This window comes from Cebidichthys violaceus, unplaced genomic scaffold, assembly GCF_023349555.1.
Source record: "Cebidichthys violaceus isolate CVI_PGR_0920_01 unplaced genomic scaffold, fCebVio1.0.p SCAF_29, whole genome shotgun sequence".
In the NCBI taxonomy this organism is placed as follows: domain Eukaryota; kingdom Metazoa; phylum Chordata; class Actinopteri; order Perciformes; family Stichaeidae; genus Cebidichthys; species Cebidichthys violaceus.
Genome location: NW_027176472.1, coordinates 2,223,369 through 2,238,187, shown reverse-complemented (window position 1 = coordinate 2,238,187; position 14,819 = coordinate 2,223,369). Strand labels below are relative to the sequence as shown.

The window sequence follows — 14,819 nt, the reverse complement described above, 5'->3', positions numbered from 1 at the left end:
CAACAACACGTTTTTGAGTCTTAAACTTTCTTCCCAAACAATGTTTAAAACATGATTTAATTAATAAAACTGACACAGAAGTCAAACTACATTAATTCAACATTACAGTCACTTGTCATATTACATTAAAGAAGACATGCTGTTTGCTGTTGATACAATATTAGGATTTTAAAAGCTAATAACTCTGAACAACTGAATGGTTGTCAACGTTTTCTCTTGACCCGTGTGTTTGATGCTGGTCCACTCTGCCTTTTCGCTGGCATCTTCTTCTTCTTCTTCTGTGGTTCTGAAATGTGCAGTTGACCCAGAAAAAGATACATTAAAGGATAATTAGCTTCACATTATTTTCAGTCCATGTTTAGACAATATTTTTATGCTCATATGTACATTGAAAGCATTTCCTTGCTCAGCTGTTAGGACAGAAACTAAAACAGAACATTTCAATAAAGTAGTAAAAACTACAGAACATTTCTGCAGGATCTTTCATACCTGAAGAACATTTTGCTGATAATACTTCTGTGCGTATTTTTCACGACTTTTACTTGTAACAGAGCATTTTTACATTGTTGTACTTGTACTTTTACTCAAGTAGAAGATCTCAGTTACTTTTCTAACCTCTGTGCTCTGTAGTTCATCGATTAAACCGAAGCAGAAATTGATCAAAAGAAGCAATTAAAGATTGAAATTGCAGGAATCTGAATGAAAAGTATTCAGAATGTGAGATAAATAACAATGAGACAAATCTCTACCTTTCTTCTGTCCTTCAGTGGATGCCGTCCTCCTTTGTCTCTGTGCTCTGGGTCTCTGATTGGTCTTCAGCTCCACCTCCACAGGGTAGTGGTCACTGATGCTCTGAGCCTGGACACCAAATACATTTTCAATAATCATGATTATAGAACTCTTGATGAGTTCAACACAAACAGGCGTCTCACGTCTTTCTCCGTCAGTCTGAACTCCGTCTGGAAGTTGAAGGACTTGGCCGAGCCGGGCACGATGGCGTTCAGCATGGTCTTTCCAAACACCACGATCCTGTAGACAGGAAGCGTATCGAGCATTGGGTCATCGGGTCATCGAGCAGAACGACCGGCCGGATCAAACCGCGGCGCTGAGGCGCGACTCACCTGTCGTAGGTGTGGTCATTGAGGTTACTGGTCGTCGTGTCGACGTCGTCGTCTATCAGCCAATGGTAGTCAGCAGAGCAGAGGCGATCTCTGACTTCTTCTTCTTGGAGAGATAACGGCCATCTGCATTAAAGTCCCCCAAAATCATGATTTTCTGCAAAGGAAACACCACAAGCAAAACTTTACTTTACTTATACTTCAGAGATCCAAAGATGTAAAAACGTATATATACATATATACATATATATATATATATATATATATATATATATATATATATATATATCTGCAGTGAAGGCACAGGAGTACATCACTGTGTCATCTGCATACAAATGTTGTGAATGTAAACTAGAAAAAGCAGGAGTCCCAAAACAGATCCCTGTGGAACGCCCTGTTCAAGAGTGACTGGGTCGGACATCACATTGTCATCTTTAACAAATCTTAGAATGATTAGTACTTTACTCAATACTACATTAAAAGTACAGTAGTAGTATCATTCAACTGTACTTTTACTATGAAAAGTAAAAGTACTCATTATGCAGAAAGGCTCTTTTCAAAGTGTTACATTATTGTGAAATATTATATTAATCCGTTTTTATCACTCATGAATATATTTAAGAGCATTTTAATATTGTAGTTTGTCAATTTTAAATACTTTGAATCCGACTGTTTTTTTATGTAACTTAATTATAAGTGTAAGAAGAATGTAGTGGATAAAAAAGTACAATGTTTCTCTCTGAAATGTAGAAGTAGCATAGAATGTAAAGTACAAGTATGTCAGTTGTTCAGTACTTGAGTAAATGGATATTGTGTATAATTTTAGGGCGTTATAATTATCACTCATAAAGAAATTATAGACAAATATAACGAAACAGTCTTTTTCCTTTTATCAAACCCAGAGCAGCATTTACATATCTGTAGTCATTAAAATATGAAACGGAGAAAACATCTGTCTCATATCTAAATATCCTGTTCTATAGATTATTAATCAGCCAATATTTCATCAAAATCAATGTTAAGACAACGTTTACTGGAACATTTGGTGACAGCGGGAGCCACACATCTTTCTGTTGGTTTCCAAAGCTGCTTTAATTTTGATTTGAATATCATTATAATATTTCAACAGTTGGAATAAGAGCTGCTCTATTTCAGTCAGTAAACTCAGAGTTATGAAGGTTTATTCACGGTGAACTTTTTCACATTAGTTTTCCACTTCTTCTTGATAGAAAGGACCACGTCGTGCAGCTCGTCCAGCTCCTTCAGCGTGTCCGTAGGTTTGGTGTGGACCGGGATCAGAACCAGGTCTTTCACCTCTGGAATACACACAGGTACAGTATACAGAGACGTACAAGTACACAACAGGCTAAAGGTACACAACACGTATCAGAAACATGTACTTGTAGATGGACAGCTGAAGCGCAGGATGAAGGGCTCTCTGGCGAAGGCGTCCATGTCTCCAGGTTGATTATCTTCATACTGATGACAAGTCTTCAGGGTCACATCAGCCTCTCTGAGTCACACACACACACACACACACACACACACACACACACACACACACACACACACACACACACACACAGGTGTTTGCATGCATGCTACATGAACACATGATCCTGAATGCTACATGAACACATGATCCTGAATGCTACATGAACACATGATTCTGAATGCTACATGAACACATGATTCTGAATGCTCCATGAACACATGATTCTGAATGTTCCATGAACACATGATTCTGAATGCTCCATGAACACATGATCCTGAATGCTACATGAACACATGATTCTGAATGCTCCATGAACACATGATTCTGAATGCTACATGAACACATGATTCTGAATGCTACATGAACACATGATTTTGAATGCTACATGAACACATGATTTTGAATGCTACATGAACACATGATTCTGAATGCTACATGAACACATGATTCTGAATGCTCCATGAACACATGATTCTGAATGCCACATGAACACATGATCCTGAATGCTACATGAACACATGATCCTGAATGTTACATGAACACATGATTCTGAATGCTACATGAACACATGATCCCGAATGCTACATGTACAGTACCTGCATGTTAAACCCTCACACACTAACGTCACGCGGCTTCGTCACACCTGGGCGTTCTCACCTGTAGAAGCAGACGAAGCGCTCCTTGTAGGTGTCTCGTCCCAGCTGGCGGCTGGCGATCATGGAGTAAGGACTGTTTCTGTTGGAGCTGAAACACAAACAGTTTGTGGAGCTAAATCACCAGCATGTGTTTCCTAACATCCAACAACAACGGGCCCCTGAGCACAGACATGCAAAAAGGCCCGGACTGTACAGGAGAACAGAAACACACTCTCAACGTGTCCTCAGACAACGGTTTACATGATGTCTGACATGAAGTTACTCCTCTGTTTTGTAGCATTTTCCGACAAAAGTCCAGCAACAAGTGTCAATTTCAGCTCGTTACATGAATACATGTTTTCAAAATAAACTTCTGTCTTCACAGGAAACTCAGTTAGGTTTAGGAAAAGATTATGAAATACTTTAGGTTGAGAAAATAAAACTACTTAGTTAGGTTTAGACAATAAAACTACTTAGTTAGGTTCAGACAACTAAACTACTTAGTTAGGTTTAGACAATAAAACTACTTAGTTAGGTTTAGACAACTAAACTACTTAGTTAGGTTTAGACAATAAAACTACTTAGTTAGGTTCAGACAACTAAAGTACTTAGTTAGGTTTAGACAATAAAACTACTTAGTTAGGTTTAGACAATGAAACTACTTAGTTAGGTTGAGACAACTAAACTACTTAGTTAGGTTTAGACAATAAAACTACTTAGTTAGGTTCAGACAACTAAACTACTTAGTTAGGTTCAGACAACTAAACTACTTAGTTAGGTTGAGACAACACAACTACTTAGTTAGATTTAGACAACAAAACTACTTAGTTAGGTTTAGACAACAAAACTACTTAGTTAGGTTCAGACAACTAACCTACTTAGTTAGGTTCAGACAACTAAACTACTTAGTTAGGTTGAGACAACTAAACTACTTAGTTAGGTTTAGACAACACAACTACTTAGTTAGATTTAGACAACAAAACTACTCAGTTAGGTTTAGACAACAAAACTACTTAGTTAGGTTTAGACAACAAAACTACTTAGTTAGGTTCAGACAACTAACCTACTTAGTTAGGTTCAGACAACTAAACTACTTATTTAGGTTTTGACAATAAAACTACTTAGTTAGATTTAGACAACATTACATAGTTAGGTTTAGACAACAACACTATTTAGTTAGGTATAGGAAAAGATTGTGTTTTGAGTTAAAATAACTACAAAAGGTCTGTAACAAATAAAACATCATTGACTTCTCGTTTCACATGAGGAACCAACAGCGGTCTGTGGGAGTAAAGAAGTTCACAGCCGGCACACTCGTATCCACAACGTAAAATTGCTTCTCTGCAGAGAACTCACCTGTTGTTGTTGAGCTCTTTAAATAACTCCTCCATGGCCGTACCGCTTTTATCCATCACCTCCAGGATCAGAACCACGCTGTACCGAGACACAATTTGTCAACACAACGTTAATTCAAATCCAACACACGCTGAACACGCTGAACACACTTGAAAAGTACATTATGGATAAAAATGATGGTGAAGCAGTTTTACCTCGGTGAGGTAGTGGACCACCTTCTTGTCCGTGACCTTTTTCAATCCCAGGTTTTTGGCATTGAAGGCGGCTATCTTCATCTTCACTTCAGAAGATTAAAAGTGTTCAGAGGAAGAATAAGAAGGACAAACTGTAGGCAAAACTAAATAAGGAGAGAAAAAAAATGAGGAACAGATGGAGGTATATGAAGCGTGTGAAACTAAGAAATGAACCTTGAGGAAAGAAAACACTGTGGTTGGTTTTGTCCAATGTTGTCAGTCAGCTGTCTTCATACACGTTTACAACACAGCGTTTATTATCTTACTTTGTCATCTTCAACATGCAGCATGAAGGTGACTTTATTTATGAAGATCAGAGTTCATATGAAGTGTTACATCATGCTACAGTATTTGTTGTAAAAAGAACTTAAATTAAAATTTCTTAAATTGTGGAGTTTTGGTATTGCTATGAATTATGTATTGTATAATTATTAGTATAAATGTATTAAAAAATACTCCTAATAAAGGTTATTTTACTTGAGTAAAAGTACAGAAGTATTAGCAACAGAATATGTATATAAAGTTACACAATATTAAGCAGAATTTCACAGTTCAGTTGTTTATAGATTAATGTATTTATTATATTACAGTGTTATTTAACAATCATTGATGCATTAACATGTGCTGGTTTCCATCTGTAATAATGCATCATAGTTTATAAAATGACGACACGCTTTGTACAAAATGTTTGAACCTGTAAAGTAACAAATAACTAAAGCTGTCAAATACATTTATTTTAAAGTATTTATCTCTAAAATGTGGTGGAATAGAAGTATAAAGCTGTAGTTAATGGAAATACATTTTCATAAAATGCAAACAAAACATACATTTTTAAACTCGCACAACCTAAATGCTTCAGATATTACACATTTATTAATGCTTGGGTTTCTAAAAGCATCATTATGTTATAATCTTTTTATTTAAAGTAATGAATTATTATGTTTTGGATCTTTGGTTCACACCATTCTGCGTCAAAACTTTTGCTCCGGTGTAAAACAAACAACAGTTTTATTTTGCAGTTTTTCAAATGAGAATGAGTTCCTGAGCTTCAGAGGATTTTTTTTTAGTCCAGAAAAGTAAAACAAACCGAAGAAAAACTCACTGTTCTGGATGAAATACACACAATGAAAGCTGCTTCTGAGTCATCTGAAGAAATGAAACTCAACAGTGTAGAAGCAGAACAAACCTCTGAGACAGGAAGTCTTTCTGTTGACCACAAAGCCAGCTCACACACACACACACACACACACACACACACACACACACACACACACACACACACACACACACACACACACACAGTGTAACAGTCTCTATCTGTTTCCTGTCTTGAGCACAAACACCAGAAAAGAGATTATTTCATGAGATACATATTTAAATGAATTCCTTCAAGACAAAATAGTTTTTTAAAACTTTTCTTTCTTCCCGCGAGTGAGACGAGAAGATCGATATCAATGACCCGAGCGTTCGTCGAATACACAGCTGTGGTCTGGATGTTGTTAGCTTAGCTTAGCATAAAGACTGGAAGCAGGGGGGAACAGCTAGCCTTGCGCTATCCAAAGTTTAGAAATACACCTAACAAACCTCTAAATCTCACTGATTTACATGTTCTATTGTGTTTGTTTAATATTTAAGGAGTAAATTAGCTTGCTAATCCCACAATGTTTTGGCGCTGTGGTTGTTTTTGTTGTTCGCAGCACCACCACTGCCCTCTGCTGGACTAACATGGACATAGCTGGACTTTGACTTGAGACTTTGGTTTCATTTTTTGTCAAAATATATAAAATATAGTAGGCTACATTTTGAGCACATCTATAAATTATATTTTTAGGATGACTTGCAGGAATTTTTTTGTGCTAATAAATCCTTCTAGTTGCGACCGCTGTCACCTCACAGCAAGAGGGGCTGGGGTTCGATTCCCGGGGTTTGGTGACCCTTCTGTGTGAAGATTGCATGTTCTCCACGGTTCCGCTTTTGTTTCCTCCGGGTTCTCCGGCTTTCTTGCTCAGTCCAAAGACATGTGGTTCAGGTTAATTGATGACTCTGAATAAATCAATCAGTCTGTACAATGAAGCTCACACGTCTGACAAAAAAACCAACACATTGTTTAATCTTTTCCACTTTAATCAAAACTGTTATCAAACTACGTTAATCATACATTTCATTATAGAATGCATGCTTTATGCTATTCATGCAATAACAGGATTTTAAAAGCTAACAACTAATAATGCTGCTATAAGATGGGTAAATGATGAGAGACGTTGAAGTCTGTTGGTTGTTCTAACGCTTTCTCTTGGCTGGTGTGTTTGACGGTCCGCTCTTCCTTTTTGCTGACATGTTGCTCTTCTTCTGTGGTCCTGAAATGTGCAGTTGACCCAGAAAAAAGATACATTTAAGGATAATAAGCTTCTAATTTTTGTGTTTAAATAAAACTTTTACGTTCATCTGTACATTGAAAGCTGTGATGGTTGCTGTAATTGTTCCTCTAAATATTACTGTTGTTTTGCATCTGATGGAATCTGTTTTATTTTTATTTTATTTCTTAACTTTCTAAATCTCATCAGTTCAGATTCTATTCAGTTTATTGAGTTTTTAAATGTTGTTCTAATGCTTTTTCTTTTCCTTTAGCTCTTTGAATTGATTCTGTTTGATTCATTTGTAATTCAAACTGGACTTTCTGGATTGTTTACTGGTTTCTTTTTATGACCAGATTTCCTGTTTCCTTTCCTGAAGCTGTCATTGCAATAACAGGAAATAATGTAGAATATAACTATTTTTACTGTGGGATACACTTTTCCACATAAAGAGGAATGTGTATGGACAGAACCATTCAAGCTACTAAACAATGCTTTCAGTGTACATATACAGTTGTGGTCAAAAGTTTACATACACTTGTAAAGAACATAATGTCATGGCTCTCTTGAGTTTCCAGTTATTTCTACAACTCTGATTTTTCTCTGATAGAGTGATTGGAACAGATACTTCTTTGTCACAAAAAACATTCATGAAGTTTGGTTCTTTCATGACTTTATTATGGGTTAACAGAAAAAGTGACAAAATCTGCTGGGTCAAAAATATACATACAGCAACATGAATTAGCAATTTTGGTGACTTAGAAAGTTGTGTCAATGAAATGAGCTTCATAGCATGGCCTCTTAACTTCTTGTGAGTGATTATGAGTGACAACAACTGGTGACTTCTCTGAGGCCATTTAAATAGGGCTCATTGGATACAAACGCCCACAAACGCTACAATGGGAAAGTCAAAGGAGCTCAGCATGGATCTGAAAAAGCGAATCATTGACTTGAACAAGTCAGGAAAGTCACTTGGAGCCATTTCAAAGCAGCTGCAGGTCCCAAGAGCAACAGTGCAAACAATTGTTTGTAAGTATAAAGTGCATGGCACTGTTTTGTCACTGCCACAATCAGGAAGAAAACGCAAGCTATCACCTGCTGCTGAGAGAAAATTGGTCAGGAGGGTGAAGAGTCAACCGAGAACCACCAAAAAGCAGATCTGCCAAGAATTAGAAGCTGCTGGAACACAGGTGTCAGTGTCCACAGTCAAGCGTGTTTTGCATCTCCATGGACTGAGAGGCTGCCGTGCAAGAAGGAAGCCCTTGCTCCAAAAGCGGCACCTTAATTAAGGCGCGACTGAAGTTTGCTGCTGATCACATGGACAAAGATAAGACCTTCTGGAGGAAAGTTCTGTGGTCAGACAAAACAAAAATCGAGCTGTTTGGCCACAATGCCCAGCAATATGTTTGGAGGAGAAAAGGTGAGGCCTTTAACCCCAAGAACACCATGCCTACCGTCAAGCACGGTGGTGGTAGTATTATGCTGTGGGGCTGTTTTGCTGCCAATGGAACTGGTGCTTTACAGAGAGTAAATGGGATAATGAAGAAGGAGGATTACCTTCAAATTCTTCAAGATAACCTAAAATCATCAGCCCGAAGGTTGGGTCTCGGGCGCAGTTGGGTGTTCCAACAGGACAATGACCCCAAACACACATCAAAAGTGGTAATGGAATGGCTAAATGAGGCTAGAATTAGGGTTTTAGAATGGCCTTCCCAAAGTCCTGACTTAAATCCCATTGAGAACATGTGGACAATGCTGAAGAAACAAGTCCATGTCAGAAAGCCATCAAATTTAACTGAACTGCACCAATTCTGTCAAGAGGAGTGGTCAAAGATTCAACGAGAAGCTTGCCAGAAGCTTGTGGATGGCTACCAAAAGCACCTAATTGAAGTGAAAATGGCCAAGGGACATGTAACCAAATATTAGCACTGCTGTATGTATATTTTTGACCCAGCAGATTTGATCACTTTTTCTGTTAACCCATAATAAAGTCATGAAAGAACCAAACTTCATGAATGTTTTTTGTGACAAAGAAGTATCTGTTCCAATCACTCTATCAGAGAAAAATCAGAGTTGTAGAAATAGCTGGAAACTCAAGAGAGCCATGACATTATGTTCTTTACAAGTGTATGTAAACTTTTGACCACAACTGTATATATATATATATATATATATATATATATGTGTGTGTGTGTGTGTGTGTGTGTGTGTGTGTGTGTGTGTGTGTGTGTGCGCATCAGGTAAACATACTGAATATATGAGTAAATATTGAGTTTGATCAGATTAATGATGAATTCGTTCTTTGCTGAAAAAACTGAATTCAAATCAAAATGCTTTGTTTGATTAAAATGTGAAAAATATAATTTCAGTTTATTCGGGTCACTTTTGTGACGCAGCAACATTTTTGTCCCAGTAATTACTTGTGTGTGTGATGTGTCAAATATTGATAACAAATGGCTTTGATTAGAGATTAAAGTGTCGACATGGACTATAGCGGAGCCGGGGATCAAACCACCGATCCTCTGATTGAAGGACGACCTGCTCTAATCTAGGATTGTTAAAAATTGCAAACAATAACATGAAAGATCCATCTTTGTTGAAATGTTTCTGCATACCAGAGACGACCTGAACATTATGTGTCCATGACGCCAATGAGACCAATCTCTACCTTTCTTCTGTCCTTCTACGCCGTCCTCTTTCGTCTCTGTGCTCTGGTCTTCAGCTCCACCTCCACAGGGTAGTGGTCACTGATGCTCTGAGCCTGGACACCAAATACATTTTCAATAATCATGATTATAGAACTCTTGATGAGTTCAACACAAACAGGCGTCTCACGTCTTTCTCCGTCAGTCTGAACTCCGTCTGGAAGTTGAAGGACTTGGCCGAGCCGGGCACGATGGCGTTCAGCATGGTCTTTCCAAACACCACGATCCTGTAGACAGGAAGCGTATCGAGCATTGGGTCATCGGGTCATCGAGCAGAACGACCGGCCGGATCAAACCGCGGCGCCGAGGCGCGACTCACCTGTCGTAGGTGTGGTTGTTGCGGTTACTGGTCGTCGTGTCGACGTCGTCGTCTATCAGCCAATGGTAGTCAGCAGAGCAGAGGCGGCTCTCTGCCTTCTTCTTCTTGGTGAGATAACGGCCACCTGCATTAAAGTCCCCCAAAATCATGATTTTCTGCAAAAGAAACAAGCAAAACTATGATGAAGAAAACGCTGTAAGTACACATTTAGTAGATCAGTTGTTCTAAAGATGCTCGTCACTGAAGTTTCTAATTCTGCAGAACTGAACATGAAAGCAACACATGTCAAACCCACGTCAGTGCCCCATCTCTTCCTCGCAGCATCCACCACGTCCCCCAGAGCGTCCAGCTCAATGTGTGCGTCCTCTGGTTTGGTGTGGACTGGGATCAGAACCAGATCCTGCACAACTGGGACCACAAACACACCCAGTGAGACACTATACTTGTGAGGACCTTCATAGACGTAAAGTCCCGAAAAGTCTTAATCAATCAGCTCTTTGAAGGTCTGGACCAAAGTGTCCTTATAACATCTAAAACTGATACTGGTCCTCACACACACACACACACACACACACACACACACACACACACACACACACACACACACACACACACACACACAGTACCTGTATTTGGACACTTGAAACGCAGAATGAAAGGCTCTCTGATGAGCAAATCCACTTTTTCATCCTCTTCTTCTTCATCCTCTTCTTCATATTCTTCTTCATATTCTTCTTCTTCATCTTCTTCTTCCGCCTCATCTTCTTCGTACTGGTAAGAGTCGAGCATCGTCACCTCGTCCTCTCTGAGACACAGATCAATGTTTGTTTTTAAATCAGTAACCTTATAAACAAACATCTTTATTTTTACTTTTGAAGAAGTACTCATTAACTCTTTCATATTCATTACATATTTACATATATATATATTTATGTATTGATTTATTGTTTTAGTTGACATCTCAACCCTACTTGACGTGTTTCAGTTCAACTTTGTGGAAAGTTTCACCATGTCATCGATGAAGATGTTTTATTTCATAACTCCTATTAAAGATACTAATCAATACAATAAACACCAAAATACAAGTTGGCCTCAAACAAAACTAATTTACAAAACACAGATTTCTACTGTAATTAGGAGCCAAACTAAAGTCTGTGCAATGATGTGATGGTGCTTCACCTGCAGGTGGCGCTACAGCAACATGATCACATTTAGAATGTATTCACTTTGATGCAGATTTCTGAATATTTTCTCTTCTTTTAGATGTTTTACTGAATAAAAAGACGCAGAGGATTTGGTGATTCATCGTCTTCATACCTGTAGAAGAAGACAAACTTCTCCTTGTAGAAGCCTCGTCCCAGAGGTTTGCTGCACTTCATGGTGAACGGATGGTTTCTGTTCCTCCTGTCACAAAACACGACGGTCATTCCTCATAAAGTTTTAGCACATTTGGATGAATTTAACTAGTTTTACTGAAGAAATAAACCTTTTATGACTTTTCTGAGGCCAGTTTCACAATCGTAGACTACGACCACGACTTTGTCTGAAGTCGGACTAATTTGCTATGAATCCTGGGTAAATCAAGCATTTCTTTTTCAAACTAAAAAACATGGCTGACGACAACAAAACCAAAGTCAAACCGCTCAGCTCTGTTTACAGCAGAGTCAAGTGTTTGTTCAAACAGTTTTGGGCACTTTTGTGCAAAAATTCTGCAAAAAAAGAAACTTCTAAACAAACTTTAGAGCAACATTTAGTCTGTAACTGACATGTTACAGCAGACATTTAGGTTCCTGAAGCAAACATAGAAATACTGAAGAAGGCATTATCATCCTCATACTACATATTAGATTTATGTTATTTGAGTTATTTCTTCAGAGCTCTGTGTAAAGACGCTCCGGAGGAGTCACTGGGTTTACCTGTGCAGGTGAACAGAACTCACCCGTAACTGTTGAGCTTTGAGAGGAACTTCTTCATGACCTTCCCACTCTGGTCTATCACCTCCAGCATCACCACCACGCTGTACCGAGACACGATCTACAAACCACAGAGGAGAGGCAGGAACAACAACAACAACACAGTGATATTAATAATAACTGCAACTAAATCTGACCTGAGCTCATGAAGTGTAAGAGGTTTTGTGTCTGAGTTACATCATAAAAGCTCATCACAAATGAAATTACATGAATCATTTAAGTGAATAAATGGATGAATGAATTAGTTACCTTGATAAGACTTTTACAAACGGCCTCATTGTTGACTTTTTTTGCTGCCAGCTTCTGGACGTTGAAAGCTGCGATCTTCATTTTCTCTGTAAAACGTAAAGTCATTGAATCATTATTTTACCGCCTCTGCGTTGAGCTAAATGCTAACAGCATGCTAACACACTAGCAACAATGCTAACATGCTGATATTAACTGTCACCATGATCGTCTTCGTAGTTTAGCCTGTTAGCATGCTAACATTTGCTAATTAGCACTAAACAACAAACAAAGATGGGAAATATCATTATTTTATTTGTTCATAAACCAAAGCGTTGGACGCTAAAAGGATCACCAACGTTGATACGATTCATCCAGAGGGGAACGTGAATATTTGTACCAACTTTCATGACAATCCGTCCAATAGATGTTGAGATGTTTCACTCAAAACCACAAATGTCAACCTCATGGTGGCGCTAGAGGAGAAGTGAGGGGATCCTCAGAGTAATAAGGATTCATCCTCTGGGGATCATGAATATCTGAACCAGATGGTGTGCCGATCCATCTTGTAGTTTTTGAGATATTTTTCCTGCTTGACCTGCTGGGGGCGCTGTAGGAAAGGTAATGAGGATCATCCTCTGGGGACCACGAATATCTGAACCCAGATTTATAGAATATACACTACTGTTCAAAAGTTACAAATCAGCTGTTCTTCTTCTCTCCTGTAGTCATATTTAGTGACGTCTGAAGAAGAGCTTTGATAAAGTTAAGCTTGTTCTAGGCTGCTTTTATTGTGAAACGCTTGACACGGACACAGGAAGCTGTTCCTGTTTGAATCCAAGCTTCCTGTTTCTTTGACCAATGACAGCTGACTTCTTCTTCTCTTCTTCTTCAGCTGATCTCAGAGGATCTTTGTCTCTTTGAACAGAGTTCAGTCAGAACATCTACTAAACTAAATAACATCTATTAGCAAAGAGACTTTCTATAAAATAAAAACATATTTATATATTTAATATTTCAGTCTGAACCAAATTAAGCGGGCCGACTGTCAAATCGATGACTCACTTCCTGGAGCCATGCTACTGTCATGGCAACAAAACAAACAAACAAACAAACAATCATTTCTGAGACAGAAGAAGAAAAAGAGCAGAATCATGAATCTGTTCCTGAGACATCAGACGGTAGACAGTTGTTTTTGTCTTGTGTATTTTATATTTATTATTAATTAAAACCTGTGATTCATTCATTTGTGTTCAGCTGTTGAAAGAAACAGGACATATTCAGGAAAAGGGAACTTAATGAACTCATTTCCTCAATAACAGTGTCAGGAACAACTTCTACATTTTAACATTTCTCTTCTTCTTCTCCTCCAATAATATACTTACATGTTGGTTCTGTGAATATAAATCAAAAACCGTCACATTGAATTCACCAAAGAAGAAGAATTCATGATATACTTTATACTCGAAAGCCAGGAAACTTTAGTGTGTGTATGTGTGTGTGTGTGTGTGCGTGTGTGTGTGTGAAACCCGTATTATGACTTTTTATGGATTCACATAATTTTGTTATGTGTATTTCTTTTTCCTTGAAAGCAGGAACGATTTATTATGAGTAAATAAAACCTTTTTATTTTATTATATTATCCTTTTTAATTTATTTATTTATTTAAATTATTTTTTGTATTAATTGATTTATTATTTATTCATTTATGCTTTATTTGATTTATTTTGTTATGTATAAATGTGTGTTTTAGGCACGCACATAAAAACACCCCTCCAAAGAAAATATATATCTAACATAAAGATATAAAACCTGAACATCATGTTTTCATCCTTGCTGCCTAAAGAACAGTTATTAAATATTAAATATTGTGTTCTGGTTGAATTTAAACCGTTTTTCAAGCAGAGATCAGATTTATTTTGATTTCCCTCCAAAAATCTGACGCCTCATCACAAAACACAAAACAGATTCCAGCATCAAACAAACTGAATCAACCCTGTGAGGGACTAACATGACATTAAAATGAGTCTCAATGACTAAAAAGAGAAATGATATTTGATATCTAGAGACAGTGGAGACAAAGAAGAACTCACCGATCGGTCCGGGATGAATGAATGAATCAGGAGAAGAAGTTTGTGTGTCAGACAACAAGAAGTTCCTCTGCAGAACCAGAGTTGGCGCTCAAACATTCAGAGGATGTGAGGGAGTCATTATGAATCACGTCACACATAACACAGTGACCAAAGTGTTTATTAGATTCACAGCAGAAATGATCGAGACACTCGGTCACCAGGGAAACGGCACAAACATGAGGAAACGTGGTGTAAAACAGGAAAGAGTCGAGTTTAGAAGCTGTGGATTGAAAGGCTGAGATAAAAGAACGTGTGACGGGATCAAACATGGAGG

At 37.9% G+C, this 14,819-nt stretch overlaps 1 protein-coding gene and 1 pseudogene across 1 annotated transcript; both read right to left on the bottom strand.

Annotated features, from left to right (window-relative positions):
* Positions 1-8: 8 nt before the first annotated feature.
* On the bottom strand, positions 9-5,111 carry LOC137880577 (deoxyribonuclease-1-like; annotated as a pseudogene).
* Positions 5,112-6,946: 1,835 nt separating this feature from the next.
* On the bottom strand, positions 6,947-14,566 carry LOC137880746 (deoxyribonuclease-1-like). Its single transcript, XM_068722261.1, has 10 exons — positions 14,507-14,566; positions 12,438-12,523; positions 12,155-12,249; positions 11,533-11,619; positions 10,842-11,020; positions 10,511-10,623; positions 10,216-10,370; positions 10,027-10,123; positions 9,860-9,952; positions 6,947-7,194 (listed from the first exon to the last, which is right to left on the bottom strand). The coding sequence occupies exons 2-9, from the start codon at positions 12,516-12,518 to the stop codon at positions 9,875-9,877; spliced, it is 885 nt and encodes a 294-aa protein (XP_068578362.1). The 5' UTR covers positions 12,519-12,523; positions 14,507-14,566; the 3' UTR covers positions 6,947-7,194; positions 9,860-9,874.
* Between the last annotated feature and the right edge of the window lie 253 nt (positions 14,567-14,819).

Coding starts and splice junctions, on each gene's coding strand:
- LOC137880746 (XM_068722261.1), bottom strand. CDS start 12,518: ATGAAGATCGCAGCTTTCAACGTCCAGAAGCTGGCAGCAAAAAAAGTC. Junction 12,250..12,437: donor TTTGTAAAAGTCTTATCAAG/GTAACTAATTCA, acceptor TGTGGTTTGTAG/ATCGTGTCTCGGTACAGCGT. Junction 10,124..10,215: donor AACAACCACACCTACGACAG/GTGAGTCGCGCC, acceptor TCCTGTCTACAG/GATCGTGGTGTTTGGAAAGA.